Below are 15,925 nucleotides of genomic sequence, written 5' to 3'. Positions count from 1 at the left end.
TAAGGTATTAAGGGTGCAAGCGTGGGGCACTCAAGGCAGTAATGGGGTAGAGTGTTGGTATTTAGGGTATCATACAACTTGTACGAGGAATACCGTGGGACGTCCCTCATTCCCCCCTTACAATTGCCTGACTTGTCGGTACCTAAGTCTAAGGCGCGCGTTTATTAATTATGTAGGCCTACTATAAGTCCACTGCGTCGCTACTTGCATGGAAAAGGAAGAAAATGTTTCACAAAGATGAAGTATAATATTGTGTTTTGTTTTGTAGTGAATATTTATGGGTTTTGTCTTATCCAAATGTCTGTTTGCTCGTTGAATCTAATTTCGGCATTTCTAAATAGGCCGGCCTTCTGAGACACTGCTAAACCCAAGGCCTGAACGGTGACGAAAGAATGACTTCACACTACTCTTGAATGACCCAGGAAGAGCGGCGGGGGCGGTGGGGGGAGGGTTGCGAAAATGAGGTGGTGTGGGAGTGGGGATGGGGGAGAAGGGGAGGTTGGTCTGACCTTACCACCAGGATATTTGACCTTTTTGTGGGTCAAGCATCCTCTAGCATGGCTCTATTAAACCAGGTGCTTGTCGCCGCAGAGGACGAGGAAGGCTGCTAAAAAGACGGGCGCAAAGGAATGGAATTTTCCTTGCTAAAAAAAAATCTTTCTCTACCCCTCTCTTTTTTTTTTATCTGCTGGGAAATGTCCGCGCATGCACTTCTGTGCTTTCTTGCCCCTAACTCTGCAGGGATTTCCCACTCAGCATGGCGACAAGTTATGCGGATCATGAAAACTATCGGGAAGCATGTACTGTTACAGATTATTGGCTGTGCCTCCGTGCTCGCTGGTGACACTTGGTAAGGAACGTTGGTTACCAGGACCGCAAAATGTCGGAGGATTATTACTTCGATCTTTAGCTCTTTTGTGAGGACTTCCTTGTTCGAAGCGGCCCTTATCACCAGCTACTGGCATCTGAGGAGGTATCTGGGAGGGTACATGAGTGGGACTTGTCTAATCTATGAAGATAGCAGGCCCCCTGGTGTTGGTCTGGGGCACCTATGCCACCTCCCGCCGTAGGTGGCGGCCGGTGGGGGCTACGTTATATTTTTAGCTTCTGAACTTGATTTTGCTGGTGCTTTAATATCACTTGTTTGTCCCTGTGTTTTTCTTTTTTGCTTTAGTTATTTATTTATTGTATCTTTCTCTTTTTTTTGAGTCGTCTTAGAGTTATTGCTGGTTTGATTACTAAATGAATTGTATTTTTTCTCTCAATCTCTTGATATCTATATCTCCATTCATCCTCTCTCTCTCTCTCTCTCTCCATTCATCCTCTCTCTCTCTCTCTCTCTCTCTCTCTCCTCTCTCTCTCTCCTTCCTTCCTCTCTTTCTCTCTCATCTCTCTCTTCTCTCTCTCTCTCTCTCTCTCTCTCTCTCTCTCTCTCTCTCCTCCTCTCCGTCTCTCTCTCTCTCTCTCTCTCCTCTCTCTCCTCTCCGTCTCTCTCTCTCTCTCTCTCTCTCTCTCTCTCTCTCCATTCATCCTCTCTCTCTCCATTCATCCTCTCTCTCTCTCTCTCTCTCTCTCTCTCTCTCTCTCTCTCTCTCTCTCCTCGCACTCTCCTTTTTCCCCCTCTCACCTCTCCCTCGTATCCTCTCTCACTCCATATATATGCCTATATACGTACATATACACACATACACACGAACGAACACGCACATCTGGTCTGGATTTCTATATGCTTTAAGTGGAGTCTCCTCTGCCTCAGTCTGGATATCGTTGGCGTTCATTCTGGTGAAGAATAATTATTTATGGATAACAGATGCTGCAAGACAAATAATATATGTTTCGCTTTCAGTCTACACGAAATATTTGCTTGAAGCAGAATCGGTTGGATCTTGCTTTGTAGCCTTTGCTTGCGTTATTGAAATTTCGCAAGAGCTTAGGTTTGCGGGAATTTCGTATCATTGCCAGATTTTTATTTTAACTGGTGGTAGCAATATAATCATTGTTACGATATACAGTGTTTACAATGTTGTGGCAGAAGTGATAGGAATGTTGTGCGAATAGAAATGTTGTTTTGTGTCACTGTATTTTTATGTGTCGATGTCCGTTTTGTAAAGGATGTTTGGTTTCGTCATATTTGATTTTTTTTTCAAGGATAAAGCAGCTAAGACTGGTTGACGTTGGTCTTGAGTGTCGGAGGCTTCGAGAAATGCTACTTTTCAGTGAACAAATCGCTGGTCTTTTTGTTTTTCTTTATAATTCAAATACGGATGTGTTTGAGTCATTGTATACTTGTCTACACACAAATATATATGTGTATGTATGTATATATGTATATGTATGTATATATGTATATGTATGTGTATATATATATATATATATATATATATATATATATATATATATATATATATATATATGTGTGTGTGTGTGTGTGTGTGTGTGTGTGTGTGTGTGTGTGTGTGTGTGTGTGTGTGTGTGTGTGTGTGTGTGTATGTGTGTATATATATACACATATATGTATATACGTATACATGGATATACATATATATGTTTGTGTGTATATACATTCATATATACATATTCAGCCTAGGAAAAAGCCCTAGAATATATATATATATATATATATATATATATATATATATATATATATATACATGTACACAATCACACACATACATACATACACATACACACACACACACACATACATACATACATACATACATACATACATACATACATACATACACACACACACACACACACACACACACACACACACACACACACACACACACACACACACATACATACATAATATATATATATATATATATATATATATATATATATATATATACAACACACACAACATATATGTGTATGTATGTATGCATACATGTATATAGGTATGTATGTGTTTTTATGTATACATGTATGTGTGGATATATGTATACATATATGCATGTTTGTGTATATAATACTCTACACAAGGAAGTGATGGATGAAAATTTAATGATCGTTTCGTTTAATTGCTATGGACTGAAAACAATCGAATACCAACAATTAAATCGTTATTGTCAGATGCGCAATTTAGGGACGTAGTATTGTTGTGATCTGTATTTGTCAGCCTTTAATAATATTGATAAATATTGGTTAAGCCAGAAGTATTTCAACATCAAATCTGTTGGTATGACCGTAAATCCCGAGTGATAAGGCAGTTCTGATGAAGGGTTGATAAAGGGCTGTGAGTCGCTTATATAATTTTGACATAGTCGACCGTTAACTAAATGGATGTCTATGGTATAGGTTGATTGCTTTCTAAAGCATAGGAAAAAATGGACACGATATCAGAGAGATTAGAGATTTCCAGAAAAGAGAGGAAAGTTGCGTCATGCTATTCAGAGCTCACAGCTGACTGTGACGTCACGAAATATTGCCATATAGTAGGCCATATATGAAAAGCCTATTAATTTTTAAAACAATAAATAGTATATTCGTATTGTAGAATGCGTTTATTGATGTAATACAAATTGTATTTTAATGTAATAGAATTGCAGAAAAAAATGGTCAGTATGTGATATAACAGAAAAAACGGTCTGGCGACACGTGGCAACGATCCGTTCAAAGAAACGGCCAGCGCGCAGTCTCGGGTGTGAAGTCTTCCTTGCGAGAGTGCGGGTTGGACACTTGCCGTGGGAGGACGCGCTCGTGTTCCTTTGTGCTTGAAACCTTCATTGGTGTTGAGTGCATTGGTCATATTAGTGCTGATCCCATTGAGTGTTGAAAAAACTACTGTGGGACTCAAGTGTGTGAATACAACCAGAAAGTGAAAGTACAGAAACGAAGGACTGGGAATTTCCATCGGCTTTTGCCGTCTAGAATATACCCTCCATCGACAACCCGTTACTCGTTTTCCGCAATGACGGCCGGCACGGAACATCAGCTCAGCATGGGCTTCCCAGATCCCCTGAGAACTCACGACACACACGGACTAACGACCCACACGCGGGCGGAAAGCATGGGCAGTGGGCGAAAGTACCACGCTGCCCACGCCCGAGCTGACCTGTCTATGGGCGGGCGGCTAGACAACAGCGGGGGCGTCCAGCACAACATAGGCGCTGGGGCTGTGCGGGCGATGTCGGGGGCAGGTGCGCGCGGTGCTATAGGTACTATGGTGATGATCTATGGCACGGCGGAAGTATGCGCGAGAACGCAGTGTGGACTTACCTTTGTGCCCAGCACCTTCCCCATTTCCAAAGACCAGCAAAGGTGAGTCGAAAAAATATGTATATAATCTCGGGATGCTATGATTAGGAAAGCTTGTGGTGTGTGTGTGTGTGACGGATGTGCGAGCGTTTTCCGTTCGTTATCGATTATTTATGTCGATCGATATTCAGCTGTGATTAACGTGCTTAAAGATGGGAAGTATGGGTGTGCCCAAGGCGGTTTCTGCTTGCTTGGAATTACGCTTGGGTGAGTGTGCGTCACGCGGAGATCCCTCCGAATGAAGAGAAAGCAGGAATAAACATGGAAAGTAGTGGTGCTGTAGGAAAATTAATGGCCAGCAGTCACATGACTTAAACCTAGAAAGTAGTGACGGTAGAAACAGTGAGTGTGCAGATCTCAAACCTTTCCCCGCTATTGAACACTGAAACTCGAATAACCTTTTAAGTACACACATTTATAAAGAATCCAGTTCTCAGCGCCTTCGAAAGACCACAAAACAAGAAAAAACTAGAGTAGGAAACGGAAGATATAATGCCGGCAATTTTGCTCGATTAATCTGTTGCGTAAACCTTAGGCAATGGGCATCAGAGGTTGTAAATACGGAAAAGAGTAGGCGAAGGGACAAAGAGTGGGAACTATAGAAAATTAGGAATAGTAATGGCAAATGGAGACAATGCACAAGGAAGAATGGGCCAAAGGCGGTAAGTTGCATCACGTGGACCTTGATATAAACCCAGCATGGCAGACAGCCAAGTGTTGCCACCGGCGCGAGGACGGAGGGAGGGGGCAGGGAAGGAGAGGAGGTTGGGAAGTTTGCCATCCCCTGCCCACTCCCCTCTCTTTCTCCCTCTCCCTCTCTTACTCTCACTCTCACTCCCCCCTCATGCCCCTACTTTGCTTGTTTTATAATTCCTCTATTCGAAATTTACTATCCACAAGCTCGTAACTTAATTGTAGCGATTGTATATCTATCTATCTATATATATACTATTTTTTCATTGCCATATGATTTCAATGGATCTTCACTGTTCGCATCTTATCAGTCTGCAAATATCTGCTGTTTTCTGTGATTGAATTATGCTTGTTATTTACGTTCATTTGTTCATCCAACTAAGCATTAAGGAAAGGGAAGGAAGCCGGGTCAACCTTGAGAAAAAAGCGTCACACCTTCATGCATTGGGTATTAGTGGGCATCAGTGATACGGTTTGATTCAAGAAGTAAAAATCAGGTTGTCGAGTTTTCACCATCTGTTAGGCTTTTCCTGTTGCTGTTCATGGTATTATTATTGTTGTTTTTATTATTTTTCTTAATGCGAAGTTTCTTCCTCTCCGGCTGCTTTTCTGCGTTCGTCTTTTGTTTGTTTTTGTACTTTCGCGCTCTCTGTCTTTGTCTAGTGTGGCTCGTTTCTTTGTTTCCACTTTTTGTGTGTGTGTTCTGGTTTCCTTCGTGTCATTTTCTCCCCATTTTCTTTCTCATTTTCTTCCTTCTACTGTGGACCATCGTCTTTTGGCTCGCCATTCTGCTCATTCTCTTCTCGTTTGCTTTCTCTCTCTCTCTCTCTCTCTCTCTCTCTCTCTCTCTCTCTCTCTCTATATATATATATATATATATATATATATATATATATATATATATATATATATATACACATACATACATACATACAATCTATATCTATCTCTATCTCTATATCTCCCTCCATCCCTCCCTCTCCCACCCCCTAATCTCCTCTTTTCTCGCTTCTGCTCAGTTCACTTATACCGTCTTCTCCTTTTCTCCCTTCCATATACTGCTTCCGCTCTTCACATCTCATTTCCTACCTTCATTCCTCATTTCCTTTCCTCTCCCCTCTTTCCTCTTTTCCTTTCTTCCCCCTCTCTCCTCTTTTGTATGTCTTGTGGAGGAAAGAAACTAGGAGGCACAATAAGTTGAGATTTGAGCTTACTATCTTTTACTTTTTCTTTAGGTTTCGTAACAATATTGTCGTTCCATTGACCAACCTAGAAAGAACATGGGGCGCTTACCTTTATTTTCAGGATGTTGAATTGCACGGATAAGGAAATTCATTGAAGCCAAGGTGGGTGGGGAGATAGATACATGTTTTATATTACAAAGGATAATAGCCATTGGAAAGCACGCGGTTTGGGTGATTTTTTTTTCTTTTCTTGAGTGCCCTCCAAGTGGCGCTTTGACAGGAATGTGTTGATAACCGGCGCTCTTTTGGCCCCTTCCCAGTCCCGTCTTGGAACGGACAGTTCTTTTGTTTAGTTTGAATAAAAAAAGTACCTTGTGTTCATCAAAGGTTCGTGGGTTTGCGTCCCCGCTTCTCATGAAGGAACAAAGCGCAAGTAATAATTTCTTGCTGACCAGTTCTAAATTTTTTGAAACCTAATTAGACGCGTAGAAAGTCGGAATTAACGACCAGGCTTTCTCATTTGGTGTATTTAACCTTTAGCCCCATAACGAAACAATTATGCCGGTTGACTGCCACGCGAGGAAATGCAATTCATCAAACCATGTGGTTTTGACCGACCCCCCCCCCCCCCATTCCGCCTTCTTGCAGTCATGAGGCAAAACTTGCGTAGTCGTAATATCAATTCATTGGCGTCCATTACTTCGTATTTTCCATTTGAGTGAAGATTACGAGGTGGGACAGTTTGGGATAGGGTGGGGGGGGGTGGGGGGGAGGCTTACTTGGATAAGAATTCATATTGCCAACCGAATGCAAAATAAGGGCTGGCTATTTTTAGCACAGGATGCGCCGTAGGTCATGTGATCGGTCTGATAGGCGACACTGATCGATGCGTTTCAGGGCCAGACACCCAAGTCGACTCGGGAGAGGTAGGGCATCGTGTGGAAGGGCAAGAAAAGACTCCAGAAGGGGACAGGAAAGTGGTGTGGCTGGAGTGTTTGGTTGTGTGGGAAGGGGTCTTCTCAACCCGCAACCGGCATGCCGAATTGCCGTTTGTTACATGAAACTGCTTCACTTCGACCTCACTTTGCTCTTTCGACTTTGACCCAAGCAGGTCACATTTCTTTGGCTTCTTCTCGCCTGGCCATGTTGAGGAAGGGGATCACGGTAATTACCCAGGACCGCTTGATGTCCCGTCGGGCTTCCTGTGGCCAACCGACACTGGCGAATATTGATCTAAATTACCTATACTCTATTCATAAGGAAGTAGCTTTGGTGTAAGCGGTGCCAAGGTACTTTCCCAATACCTTGGCTGATGTCGGGATGGATCCAACGGCGCTTGGAGACGAGGCCAACTCTCGGGACTGGTTCGGAGTCCAGACCGATGAGAGAAATGCCTCGCTGCATCACGCTTAGCCACACGAGGCCTGCTGCTGGTCCACGCGGTGTTGGCGGATGCCTTTACTAGGGTGCCTTTGAGGGGATTAAGGCACGGCCTCCCTCCTCCCTCGTTTCCTTGGATTATCTTTTTTTTTATTCCTTCGCCACTTCTTTGGTGTTTTGAAGACATATTGTTTTTCATCGACCTGATGCTCACGCTTGATGTGGTTTAATTGTTATTATTGTAACTATGTATTTTTAAAAGTTCTTGCTGGTAGTTACTTAGATTTTTGATTAGCGCGAATGTTTGTTATTTTTGGATGTGGACACGAGGAGAGAAGGAGTAGATATCTTTGCCAAATTCGAAAGCCCTTTAGTTTATTTTAACACGTAGTACCGGCGATTCATTAAAACGCACATCGGGGAGAGATTTAACCGGGGATTTGGGAAAACAACTCGTTCATTTCTTCACTGTTTGGCCCATTGTTTACGAAATAGAGCGTGATCTCTTGATTTTTTTTCGACTGGTATAATGTAATTTTCGTTGCTTTTTTTCCCAATAGGACCAGTGCAGTCTGTGATAAGTGGAACTGCACTTTTTCACTTTTTTTTTTTTTGGGGGGGGGGGGCAGTGAGTTTAGTTTATTTGCCAACTTCTAACCAGCCAGACTAACGCGACTAGATTGAAGTGACTGTATTAATATACTAAAGGAATAAACCCCAGCCTCGAAACCTGTACACATTGTTAAATCTTTAATAATTTTTGCCATACACATCTACCATTATTGCAATTATCAAGCCAAGTGTTGCTAAATGGGGGAGTCTACAGGAAGGGTTTGACGGCAAAGGCATGAGATGGAAGAAGTGCCCTGTGTTACATGGTTAAAGATGGGAGGCGAGCGAGGTCGGCGTGCTGGATAGGCCTACTCTTGTTGCCATCGGCTCCTCGAGAGACTGTGCTTGGTTGCTTTTTTTCTCTTTTTTTTGTCCTTGTTTTCTGGAGTGGGTTTTTGGTCGTGCGTCTACTATTTTGTTTTTCTAATCTGGTTGTGTGGATGATTCGTTTGGGCAGATGGCATATGTATTTTTGTAGCTGGGGGATAATTTTGATACACCCCCCCCCTTTTTTTTTCCTCCGCTTGCGATGAGTGCACCACACGGGAGAGACACTATTATTACTGGTGGCCTGTGCGCGTCTCGGGTTTTGCCCCCGCCAGCCAGGGCTTTAAAGACGATAGGTATTAAGTGGGAATCCTGAAAGTCATGCTACTTGTAAAGTGGCAAGGGCTGTTGTTTGTCTGTTACTCTCTTTTCCGAGGGATGATCGTCATAGCCTCTTGTCGCGTGTCTCGAGGAAATGACCCTCTTCCTCTGCCGTTTGTCCTCCCGGTCCTTCTCTTCCCTGAGAACATTCAACCTGCCGTGACCCAGCTGTGATCGTCTTTAATGGGCGACTTTAACACGCGGTCTTGACCTTTGTCAGGGTCTCTCTCTCTTTCTCTGTCTCTCTCCCTCCCCCCCCTCCCTCCCTCCCTCTTTCCCCCCTCTCGCCCTTCCCCTGCTCCCCTCCCTCTCCCCTCTCTCTTCCCTCTTTCCCCCACCTTCCGTCTTTCCATCCCTCCCTCTCGCCTGCATAATTTAGCTATTTATGCACGCAAAGGTTAACGAAACGTTTCCCAACTACATACACCCTTGACGGAGTGCCAAACGTCTTGCGTAAGGCATTCTTTTCTCATGAAAGTTGTTATAGCCATTCATTCACCTGAGCGAAAATACAAGGACAGTTTGCAAGGGGGAGGAGCGGTCACGCATATGTACTCGGCTCTTCGCGAAGTGAAATGTCATTGTCGAGAACGATTGTGTATGTCCTCTTTCATTCCCATGCGCCAGTTTTTCCATGTATTCTTTATTTAGGTGTTTGCATTTCATGGCTTTGGATCATGATTGGTCATCATTTTGAGCGTTCGATCTGTCGTTAACAGTTCAAGGTTGAGTCCTTCCATGCCGTCTGCTTCTCCTCCCCCCCCCCTTCCCCGGCCCACGCTATGGCGCTTCTCTGACGTGCCGGCCTGGAACTCCAGTTGCCTTCCGTACGCCGGTGGAGGCTCTCCCGCTCCCCTTCTCTGCGGTCTGCCACGCACGCTGACATCTCACACAGTCACGCCTCTTATCCTGATTTCTGGTTCTCCTCTCTTGCTTCATCTCGCTCTCTTCCTCTTTCCACACATTAAGGACGACATCACTTTGCTCCCGCACCTTGTGCTCATAGACCTCGATTACCGCTGGTCTCGATCTGTCCTGGAAGCTGACAGCTGTGTTTGTGTTTGCAGAGTCACCATGATTCGGTGCTGAAAAGTGACCTTGCGTGGAGATACGAAACGTGTTTTGGCGCTGCGAGGAGGGGAGGTGGGAGTGTGGTACATACGATGGGTATCTGAACAGAGAAGAGGTGTAAGAGTGTAAGAATCGAAAAGACCGTTCCAGCGGAGGTGTCGTCGTGGAGCCTGCGTGGCCAAGAACGACGTGGATGCCGCTTCCTGTTGACTGAAATCCCCTCGAACGAGCGTCCGTCGAACCGTCTGTGATCCAGTGCTGTGCCCTAAGCTTAAGCTGTAGTTAGCGTTACAAAACTCGCAACGTGTTAAGCTCACGTCCCCGGTTCCCCTCCGTGAGAGCAGAAACACCTCCCTCCATCAACGTTCCTTCCAGCCTCTCTCACGCCTAGCTTATGGCAACATGTGGTCCCTCCGTGTCCGTGACCAGCACTTCGGGGCCTTCCTCAGAGACATCGCCTTCGTCAGGAGGATCCACGCTGACCTCCTCGGGAGAGACAAGTCCGGCGTGGCCAGACGAGTGCCTGGACGTGACCACCGTGTCCGAGGACATGATTCCCATCGCCCCCATCCTGCAGGACCTCCAGAGCACAGACGGCCCCTTGCACAGCGACTCCGAAGATTCCGAGGATGTCATCTCCGACGTGGCTGCCGAGCTGTTGGCCGAGACGCTCGACTTCTTCATCGAACTTTCGAATATATTCGCCAACCTTATCTCCGATACGAGCGAGGAAAAGCCCTGCATATGTACCAAGTATGTGGTACGTGAGGGCGAGGATGGGTACGTGTTTATGTACTACCGCTGTTCAGAATGTACATGGAATTGTCGACCCCTTGACAGATAGCTAATACGGAACGTTCAGTCGATATTTAGGTGGTCGTGGTCGTAACGTTAAATACATACGAGGTCGGGGAAGGATATGCGTGTGTTCAATGTGCTTGTGGCACTTAGTTGGGCGCTGCAACGTTGCATATTGCGGTGCGAGTGACACTCACTTATGTATGCTCCCCCCCTCCGTCTCACTCTCTCTCTCTCTCTCTCTCTCTCTCTCTCTCTCTCTCTCTCTCTCTCTCTCTCTCTCTCTCTCTCTCTCCCCTCCTCCTCTCTCTCCTCCTCTCTCCTCTCTTTATATTTATTTCTGTATGATAATGGCAATGATAAAATAAAATGAAATACAACACAAACTACCTTCCTTCGCCCTTACTCCATATAGCAGATTGTAATATAATTTTGAATAGGAATAAGAAAATCGTAAATAATGCTCGCCATTGATGGTAATTTATAAAGTAGTTATTTGGTTATAGATGGTTTGTGATCGTAGTACAGGGCTAACAGCCGTCATAACTGATGCATCTCATGTAGACGGGAAACTGTTTCACGCCCCTGTAATGTTTCCTCTGTTGAGTGTCCAAGTGAGAGTCACTCGGTAGTGTCGGCGGTGCAGATGGTGTGGCGGTGCGGTGCTCGCCGTATTGACCCGCGGACCCCACCCCGTCTGCCCGCCCTGCCCCCGCTCTGGCCCCGCTCCCTTGCTTGCTTCGCGCTTCGCACTGCGCTAAAGACACCTGATGCGGGTTCTCACGCTCGTCATTTTGAGGAGTGATCTGGCACATATATTGTCGGAGAAGTACGGACGTGCATGCATGGATGCTCACGAATTTATAAATACTCACACGCACTCATTCACACACAAATACACACACACACACACACACACACACACACACACACACACACACACACACACACACACACACACACACACACACACACACACACTCTCACTCTCACTCTCACTCTCACTCTCACTCTCTCTCTCTCTCTCTCTCTCTCTCTCTCTCTCTCTCTCTCTCTCTCATGCTTTCATCTCTTATGCTACTTCTTCCCCCTCACCCTCCCCATCTTTTCTTCCCATAATCTCAGAAGAATGAAATACAAGAGGGGCTTGGGTAAGATTTAAAAGGAAAGGAAAGTGCTTAATGTTGTAGAAACATGACCTTGTGTTTGAGCTGGTCAGGGCCAGGTGGTGACCCAGTGCTGTGTAGGGCTACACCTTCACAGATTGCATATTGTTGTGAGATGGGGTTGTGCAAGGTTTTGATTTGTTGGGCCATAGTTTTTTGTTTTTGTTCAACATTTAAACAAGTTCTTCCTGTAATGGCAGACTTTTCCTCAATATGTTCAGCTCATCCTTTCATCCCCCCACCCCCTCTCTCTCTCTCTCTCTCTCTCTCTCTCTCTCTCTCTCTCTCTCTCTCTCTCTCTCTCTCTCTCTCTCTCTCTCTCTCTCTCTCTCTCTCTCTGGTGAATGTTACAAAATTGAAATGGAAATGAACTATATTCATGTTGACAAATGTAGAAAAATGAGAATGAATATCTTCACAATACAAGAGATATATTTGACCCATTTTGATTATATTGATACAATCGAAACCCGTCAAATATAGCTCATGTATTGTGAAGATATTCATTCTCATTCATTCCTTTTCTATATGGAAATGGAAACGTCTGGATATTTAATTATATATATATATATATATATATATATATATATATATATATATATATATATATATATATATATATATATATATCAAAGAGATTACTTTTACTCTTTTAAGGAAAGTAGAGCTAAGAACAAGAGAAAATCTAGATTAGTAATGAATGGTAATTCTTTTCTAATAAAACATTTATAAAAAAAAAAGTTTTTATATTCCAGGATGAACAGTGAAACTTTTTTTGAGAGGAGGCTTAGGAAAGTTCAAGGAATGAAAAATGATAATTATTTTTACTCATTATATTCTATGCTATGAGTAACCTAAGAGGAAACCTTATATTTTTAAATTTTAACTTTATTCACAATCATAAATTAATTAATTTTTCATATTAAAAAAAAGAAAATTCAATTGAATTTAAATGAATTTTCTCAACTATACCTGTTTAAGAAAGATACATCAATGCATGTGTATGTGCTTGCACGCACACGCGCACACAAATAAATAATTACTATGTTCAGATCAGATATCTGGGTTGTTTACTCTGTTTAACCCCTAAAGCTGGGTTCCACTAAGCTTGTTGGACTCTGGAACCCAGACTCAGGTCCAGGATACATACCCTCTTGGCCTGGCCTAGGCGCACCATCTAGGAAATATAAGAGCTCAGTCAAGTGTGATCTTTGCCTAGATCCCTCCTCCCCCCTTTTTTAAATTATTGTTATTATTATTTCTATTTTATTTATTAATTTTTTTATTTATTTTATTTTTTTTTTCTATTTTTTCTTTATGGTTGTATTAGAAATTTGTTGAATACTATGTAGTTATAATGTTAATAACGTTTTCATACCAGCCTTGACGTGCCTACCCTTGTAACAATGGTGACTGGTTGGCTGGAGGTACCTCTAGGGTCAGGGCTGATAGTGGAACCCTGGCTTCACATCCCTGATTATATATTGTGCATGAAATGTTGGTAATTCTTATTTCCTTGCATCATGACCTTTGTTCTTAAATACAGATATGCTTATTTGTGCTTGTTTTGTTTGGGTTTACAGAATAGCGTAAGTGGAGATAAGGAGATGGCGTTGAGGTTGGAGAAAGGAGGAGGAGAAAGAGAGAGAGAGAGAGACAGGGGTTAGAAAGGGAGGAGGCAGATGCAAAAAGACACTTTTGACATAATGCTGTGTCCCTCTTCAACCTCACACAGTACAGTAGTAGCTCATAATTGGCTGGTTTATTGTTGCTTAGCGCCATTTGTAACCTCACCCCCAGCACCCCCCACTTCCCACTCTCATCTCGGTTCACGTGTTGAAATCTCGACCAGGTGGAGAAAGGGCAAGGTTTTCAGTTTTGTTGTGTCTTATTGTTTTATTCATTTGTTATTTTTTCCCCGTTTATTTATTAGTAATTGCTTTTTTTATCAGGAGTAGTTAAGGTAGATAATTACACAATTCCATTAAATGCACCTTTAATTTCGCTTCACTTTTCTTTTTGGCTCCACGTTGTAATGCACATTGTTATGTTGGAACCACTGTGTTGGCTTTGTTGAATAGATGTAAACCTGCTGTATTTTTAGGGTCAATAGTATTTGAAACTGTGTTGTAGTTTGACTTAACTGTTAGGACCATTCTTTTTGCACATGAACTTTTTTGATTGAATCATTAGTTGCTCAGGAGGAAATAATAAGAAAAAGGAAAGTAAGGATGAGATTTTATTGGAGTTCAGTCATTGATAGTTTTCTATTTGAAGCAATTTACATTTTTGTTGAATAGAATAATTTTCTAGTAAATCTAATTTTTGGCTTTAGTATTGTGTAACAGTGTGGATAGTTAGACTTGTTTAAACATTTATATGAGAGAGAACATGACTCAGATATATTTTGTGTATGTGCTTGTGAGATTCAGAATGAAAAGGTATAATGTTTATGTAGATAGAAATATGCTGAGAGAAAGAGACAGAAACATGTATGACAAGTTAGTGTATGTAATTGCATACCCAAATCTAGTTGAAATTCAAATGTGTGATAGCGATTATGAAGTTTGAAGACCATACTGACACCATCGTCCACTTCCTTGCTCTTTAGTAATTTATATATCTTCTTTTCAGAATGGACAAAGATGGCACATTAGACATCAGTTTTGATGAGTGGCGTGACTATCTTCTCTTCCACCCCTCGGCCAATCTCCATGACATCATCCTCTACTGGAGACATGCCACGGTGAGTTTGATTTCCTTTCCATGAAATATATCTCCATTCTTATTTTGGCAAAATAACAATGGCAAAGGAGAAATTGTCCTTGTTAAACAATTCTGTGTGGGCCTTGGGTGCTAGTGATTAATTTGAATGTGGATGTCATGCAGTTAAAGGAAAAGTTTATTTAAACAAAGTAAAGTAATTTGTAGTATGGAGACTATACAACTGATAAATCATACCACCTTAATATTTTCAGAATCTTGATGTAGGAGAGGACCTCTCAGTGCCTGATGACTTTTCACTTGAGGAATGGCTCTCTGGAAAATGGTGGCGTCACTTGGTGGCAGGAGGCGTGGCTGGCATGGTATCAAGAACTTGCACAGCGCCACTTGACAGACTCAAAGTATTTCTGCAGGTAAGATTTATTAATGAGTTGCTAGGCATCTTTAGCACTGCTCTTGACCTTTATAATTATAGAGGTAGTATTTTCAATTTCCTTGCTAATGTTCTGTTTTTCTGCAGGTTCATGGAGCAAAACAGTTTCACAGTTTATCCAACTGCTTTAAGTACATGCTTCAAGAAGGAGGTGTCAAAAGTCTGTGGCGAGGTAATGGAATCAATGTCTTGAAGATTGCACCAGAGTCTGCCCTGAAGTTTGCTGCTTATGAACAAGCCAAGCGCATGGTGTTGCAGTTTGGTGGCAGCAAAGAGAGAGAGTTGACCATATATGAGCGCTTTGTGGCAGGCTCCTTCGCTGGAGGTTTTTCACAGTCCGTAATTTATCCTCTTGAGGTAAGACAGCAGGAATGTGCATCTTAGGTACTGAGTTTTTAAATCGATTACATGTGCATTTTTCTGTACTGTTTTGTCTTGAAGAGACAGCTATGTGTAAATACATAAGATTTGCCTTCATCAGAGAACAAGGGTATTGTTATTTACTGGTTTCTTTTCTTGGACAGGTTTTGAAGACCAGATTAGCACTCCGAAAAACTGGCCAATACAAGAGTATAGCAGACGCAGCTGTCAAAATTTATAAGACCGAGGGTGTAAAATCATTCTACAGAGGTTACATCCCCAACATTCTAGGGATTATACCATATGCGGGTATTGACCTTGCCATATATGAAACCTTAAAAAAATCTTACATGGAGCAATATTCAGATGGCAGGAACCCTTCAGTTCTAGCCATTATTGCCTGTGGAGCATTCTCTTCTTCGTGTGGTCAGGTTGCGTCCTACCCTCTGGCTCTTGTTCGCACCAGGCTACAAGCACAAGGTATGTCCTCAAAGAATGTGTAATTGACCTTTGATCAAGCTATTTTAGTTTTGCCTGTGAAAAGTAGAAATGGTTTGATCCTGTCTCTCCAATTCTTGAAGAATTGTTAA

General features: G+C 42.7%; 1 protein-coding gene across 6 annotated transcripts in view; it reads left to right on the top strand.

Annotated features, from left to right (window-relative positions):
* The window catches only part of LOC119573257 (calcium-binding mitochondrial carrier protein SCaMC-3-like), a 71,500-nt gene that overhangs the window by 51,206 nt on the left and 4,369 nt on the right, over positions 1-15,925 (top strand). Inside the window, exons 1-6 of one of the 6 annotated variants that reach the window (XM_037920399.1) lie at positions 3,642-4,269; positions 13,402-13,407; positions 14,453-14,564; positions 14,797-14,955; positions 15,063-15,332; positions 15,500-15,815. In XM_037920399.1, the coding sequence (XP_037776327.1) occupies positions 3,920-4,269; positions 13,402-13,407; positions 14,453-14,564; positions 14,797-14,955; positions 15,063-15,332; positions 15,500-15,815 (1,213 nt within the window). In that variant the 5' untranslated portion in view covers positions 3,642-3,919. Of the gene's footprint in view, positions 1-3,641; positions 4,270-9,625; positions 10,635-13,401; positions 13,408-14,452; positions 14,565-14,796; positions 14,956-15,062; positions 15,333-15,499; positions 15,816-15,925 lie in introns of those variants that run through there. The other 5 variants (XM_037920397.1, XM_037920395.1, XM_037920400.1 and 2 more) reach the window with 5 other exon arrangements.

This window comes from Penaeus monodon, chromosome 5, assembly GCF_015228065.2.
Source record: "Penaeus monodon isolate SGIC_2016 chromosome 5, NSTDA_Pmon_1, whole genome shotgun sequence".
Classification (NCBI taxonomy): Eukaryota; Metazoa; Arthropoda; class Malacostraca; order Decapoda; family Penaeidae; genus Penaeus; species Penaeus monodon.
The sequence above is the reverse complement of the archived record's forward strand: the minus strand, read 5'-3'. Positions and strand labels throughout refer to the sequence as shown.